The following is a 5,604-nucleotide window of genomic DNA, read 5'->3' as shown; positions in this document are numbered from 1 at the left end:
AATAACATGCCATAAGTAGATCAGTATTCTGGACATTTTTGAGGCTTGGATTAAGTCATTTAGGATTGAAGACTTGGACAAGGTAATTAACTCTAAGTTGAATTCAAATACAGGGCGTGCATTCTGTTCCTAAAGTATAAAAGGAAAGTTTAGTTTTAAACCAAATCAGATACTCATCAGAATTAACCCTTGCTGCTTCCCTTTTCCAGAATCTGGAAATGGCAAAAACTTACGTGAAGTCCAAGGAGCTGGTGGAGCTGGTCACCATGCCGTCCTGGATGGACAAAGGTCTGGGCTCTCAAAATGAGACGAAGGAGGAGGAGAGAAGGCAGGGTGCTTATGGGATGCTTGGCAGCTTAACTGAAGAGCACGACAGTGTTGAAGAGGAAGAGGAGGAGGAAGAAGATGGGGAGAAACCTAAAAGAAGGGGTCCCAAGAAAAAGAAGATGACCAAAGCTCGCCTTGAGAGATTCAGGGCTCGCAGGGTCAAGGCCAACGCCAGGGAGCGGACCCGGATGCACGGCTTGAACGACGCCCTGGACAACCTGAGGAGGGTCATGCCATGTTACTCTAAAACCCAAAAGCTTTCCAAGATAGAGACCCTCAGGTTGGCCAGGAACTACATCTGGGCTTTGTCTGAAGTCCTGGAGACTGGCCAGACGCTTGAGGGCAAGGGCTTCGTGGAGATGCTCTGCAAAGGCCTCTCCCAGCCCACTAGCAATCTGGTGGCCGGGTGCCTCCAACTGGGGCCTCAAGCTGTTCTCTTGGAGAAACGGGAGGAGAAATCGCCGATTTGTGATTCTGCCATCTCTGCCCACAACTTCAACTATCAGTCTCCAGGGCTCCCTAGCCCTCCTTATGGCCATCTGGAAACACATCTTCTCCATCTCAAGCCCCAGGTGTTCAAGAGTCTGGGAGAATCGCCATTCGGGGGCCACCCACCCGACTGCAGCACACCCCCTTATGAGGGGCCACTCACCCCACCACTGAGCATCAGTGGGAACTTCTCCTTGAAGCAAGATGGCTCCCCTGACCTGGAAAAATCTTACAGCTTCATGCCACATTACTCATCCACAAGTCTAAGCTCAGGGCACGTGCATTCGAGTCCATTTCAGGCTGGTCCCCCCCGCTACGATGTTCCCATAGACATGTCCTATGAATCCTACCCTCACCATGGTATTGGGGCCCAACTCAATACCATTTTCACTGATTAGGTCTGTAGAATAGGCACGTCAGAGAATGATGTGGAGACGTCCCGAAACTCACGTGATTGAATGAAGAGTCAGTGACTTTAAAGGAATCCCATGGATATGTATCCAAGCCCAATAGTCTTAGTCCATTTAGACCCTCTTATACCTACTACTCTCTTTTCTCATCAACTTCTCACATTTTATTGGTTACTTATTTAGAATCCTCGGGTGAAATGATCTGATGACTTACAACCACGTGGGAATGGAATAGAACACCCAGACTCCATACCAGTGTTGCCAAAAAGTTGAATACTCTATGCCAACTGATTTTCCGTTTCCCACATTTGTTTATTTATTAGTAATCTGAGGCAGTTTTTCTAAGTCTGTATGATTTCTGAAGTTCTTCATGGTTCTGAAATTCCACAGCTTTGTTGATCACTGTTATAAATTTCTTGAAACTGAAAGAATGGAGCCATAATAGGAAGTGGATGCTGTGCAAGGGATGGTCAAGGGAGCAGAAGGTGTATGTCATGTGGCTCACAGAATGCAATGTTTGAACTAAATAGCAAGACTTCTTAGTATCTATCAAAAAGTAGTTTCCAGAGGCTAAGACTCTCACATGGCTGTTACTGTGAGTAACAAAGCGTGTTTGTGATGCGATTAGCTCTTGTTCTCCTTGGTCTGAAAGTTGGTTTGTGAGCCATAATAGAGGCCTCATGGCAACTTTATCACATCCTTGGTAACATTTCAAAAGCACCTTTTTCAGAACTACATGTAGGACAAGCGAGGCAATGAAACCTTAAGCTCCTATGACCAACTGGGACCTAGAGAAGTCATTTAGACTGCTACTGGCCTCCATAACCAGAGCACTCTGGAAAGCCAGATAAAGCTCACATACTGCTGTAAGAATCAGCACACAACTTGGGTTCACATTAAAGAGCAATAAAATGGCCACTGGCTAACGAACTACTCCAGTTGAGACTCGGCTCACACTTGCCTATAGGAAAACCGCTGCATTTTCCTTGCCATGATCAATGTCATCTGGCTAAATATAAGTAAAACCACTGACCTCTTCCCATAGCAATACAATTTCCAGAAGTACAAGTGTCAATCAAAGGATTGACCAAGTTTGAATTTTTCCAACACATACTCAGTTCCTTTCCTGCTTCCCTCACCCCCAACAATTGTTACCTCTTCCTCACTTCTCAGATGTAATATGTTATTACATATGGCGGATACCACTTCAGGTGAACCAGACTTAAAGATGTAGACATGAAATGCATGGTCAGTGAATGCTTTTACCAATGTAGGTTTCCATCAGTTTTATGTCTTATTTTTTAAGAGAGAGAGAGAGAAAGAGAGAGAGAGAGAAATTGCATCCACTGGTTCACTTCTCAAATAGCTTCCTTCAGTGGTGCATGTAGGAGTGAAACTGGGGGTTGGAACTCAATCCTGGTCTCTCACCTGGGTGTCAAGAACCCAACTGCTTGAGCCATCATCCTGGTAGCAGGGAGCTAGAGCCAGGCGGCAAGCCCATTCCCTCCAGTGTGGAGTGAGTGCATCTCACCCAGCATCTTAACTGCTTGGCTACATTCCCACCCCGTGATCACAGGTTCAACCCAATCTGCAGCATCTATCATGTAGCTCCTCTTTCACTGATATGAATGCTCACTTTGTCAAACTGATCTTTTTCCAGAGAAATCGAATCTGATTATTATACTACCTTGCTCAAATTCTCAGCACAATTTTTTTTTTAAGTCAAAGCAAGAGCCAAAAAGGCCTATTTGATCATAGATTAGGTCTGCTTCTTCTGCCAGAGAGGGTGTGTTTAGGGTATACCAATTGGGCTGATGAGTAAAATGGAAATGACAGATTAATTTGTCACTTTTATGGCCCAACTCTCCCCTAAAATTGGCCACACTATAAGTGGATCTTGTCTTTTTATACTTTTTATAATTTATTTTCTCCTTACAGTCTAATTAATTTTCTTCCCATCTCACTCGCAGCACTTACTTTGCCCTATTTTGAACCCGTGGCTTGTAAATACACTTCAAAGCAGCCTTGCAGAGGGATCGCAAACCCCAACAGCTTCCCTCAATGGTCTGCCCTGGAGGGAACAGGCAAGCAGAATGATTGACAAGGCCACCCTGTGTGCTTTCTGAGAGCTAGTATCTAGCTTCGTGATGGGCTGTGGAAGGATCTATGGCTGAGCTAGAATTTTCTGTCATTTAAGTTTGTAGATAATGAATGTTGTCTGCATTATTTATTAGATATTATTTATTTAATTTATTTCTCTCTTCCTTTCATGTAAATTCTTTGGGCCCTTTCTGATGTGCCTGCCAACCCTCCCTAAAACTTCCTTTGTAACGTAGCTCACAATTTTGCTAGAGTTTTGGTATGAGGGGAAGGGATGGATTTAGGACACAATTACCTGTAATGATCTTATTTAAAACAGCAATACTTTGAATGGCTATGCAAGTTAATGTTTTCGATATTTTCCTTCAGTCTAAGCTGAGCCAGTTATTTTGGGGGGATCTATTGTTTATGCCTTTGGGGAGTGTGGTGTCCACGAACCAACTTTCCCCGGGATGGAGCAGAAGGATTTCAAGGTTGAATTAAAATGTAGAAGTGCAGTACGCAGGGAAAGAACCTACTCTCTGAACTTAGGCGGTCTCATTCTCCTGCAGGACTTTTTCAAGTAAAGCGAAGCAATTGTTTAAATCTTTTGATTAAGAGAAAGACTGTTTTTCCTCTCCTCCCCCCATTTTATAGCAGAAATAAAGCTGTGAGTCTTATTAGACATGGTGTTGTGTCTTCAGTCTTCAAAACTTCTCCTCAGTCTCTACTCACTTTCTTGGGCTCTGTGTCTCGCATGCAGCTAGCAGAGCATGGGCTGGCCAGTCTAGAGGGTGGGTGCAGCCTACATTTCAGTTGATCTTGCCAGAGATTCGAAAGATCTAAACTAAGTCTCTGGAAGTACAGACGCACTTGTCCCTGCCACTCACACAGCAAACTATAGAATCTGCAGCTGAGAAAAACAATGTCCGGTTTACAAGAATCTTCAGGGCACTCTGAGCTATGAAATCAGAGAGAGGCAGATCGGGGAAGATGGTTCTAAAACACAGGCGAGCCTACTAACTTTTCAAAAAATGATGAAGTGTGTTTTTTGGCAACTGCCTCTGAATGTCTTTTCCCAATCTTTTGTCTTTCAAGTTTCTCTCACTCAAGCTTTCCGGGGTCCCTTCTCACATGCACAAAATGCTAATTCCAAGGAAATATAATGCTGAAGCGGTTAAAAATAATAACTGTATATAAAACAGGGCTGGTTTATTAAGAGAAGGGTTTGATTCAACATACTTAAGGAATTAAAAAAATAGAATGAGAGCTATCATCTTTCCATTTGCATCTTCAATCTGCCAGTTCTTGCTCTCCAACTGGAAATTGTCTTGAAAATAATTTACTTTATTAATCAAAAGAACACTTTTAGGCAAACATGAGCAAATATTAGGTTCACTAGGTACAAATATGAAGGTGCAATAACTTTTCCTTTTTTTATTCCTCAACTGTTAACAGTGCAACAAAGTTCTTGCTTTTACATATAGGCACATCTTGGGATATTTTACTAATTAATAAAAAGTTTTTGGGGGCTGGCACCGTGGTACAGTAGGTTAATTCTCTGCCTGCGGTGCTGGCATCCCGTATGGGTGCCTGTTCTAGTCCCAGTTGCTCCTCTTCTGATCCAGCTCTCTGCTATGGCCTGGGAAAGCAGTGGAAGATGGCCCAAGTCCTTGGGCCCCTGCAACCACGTGGGAGACTGGGAAGAAGCACCTGGCTCCTGGCTTTGGATCGGCTCAGCTCTGGCCGTTGCAGCCAATTGGGGAGTGAACCAGCAGATGGAAGGCCTTTCTCTCTGTCTCTCCCTCTCACTGTCTGTAACTCTAGCTTTCAAGTACATAAATAAAATCTTTTTTAAAAAAAGTTTTAAATTCTTTGTTATAGAGGGTTAGAATTCCAATTCTGTGCTGTAATTAATGAAATTAAATTACATCATTAACGTTTTCCTAATCTTTTGCAATACTGAGTGATCACATATACATGTCATTTAACACTTATTAAGAGAATCTTGATTTTGCAAAGGATGTTTCAGAAACACAAAGATAACAACAACAGCAGAGTACTTCAAAAATTTGTGGAAAAGTGAAATTAAAATGCAGGTTTTTTGGTGCGAAAAATTCTAATACCTATGCAATTTTTCTATGATCTTTTTGAAGACCTCCTCATATTGAATGTTTACTATGTCATTTCAATTTTCTAAATGGTTATATATATTAATTAATTCACTATTAATGCCACTACTATAAGGTGGTAACCATGATTACTCCCACGTTATATACTAGGAAGCTAAGGTGTATAG

The 5,604-nt window shown here is 42.5% G+C and overlaps 1 protein-coding gene across 1 annotated transcript; it reads left to right on the top strand.

Moving 5' to 3' along the window:
• The first annotated feature begins 218 nt into the window (after positions 1–218).
• On the top strand, positions 219–1,214 carry NEUROD4 (neuronal differentiation 4). The gene has a single exon (XM_062202149.1). It carries the CDS (start codon positions 219–221, stop codon positions 1,212–1,214), a length of 996 nt encoding a protein of 331 aa, XP_062058133.1.
• The last annotated feature ends 4,390 nt before the right edge of the window (positions 1,215–5,604 follow it).

Source organism: Lepus europaeus, chromosome 10 (assembly GCF_033115175.1).
Source record: "Lepus europaeus isolate LE1 chromosome 10, mLepTim1.pri, whole genome shotgun sequence".
NCBI classification, from domain to species: Eukaryota; Metazoa; Chordata; class Mammalia; order Lagomorpha; family Leporidae; genus Lepus; species Lepus europaeus.
Note: the sequence above shows the minus strand (reverse complement) of the source record. Positions and strands in the feature narration are given on the sequence as shown.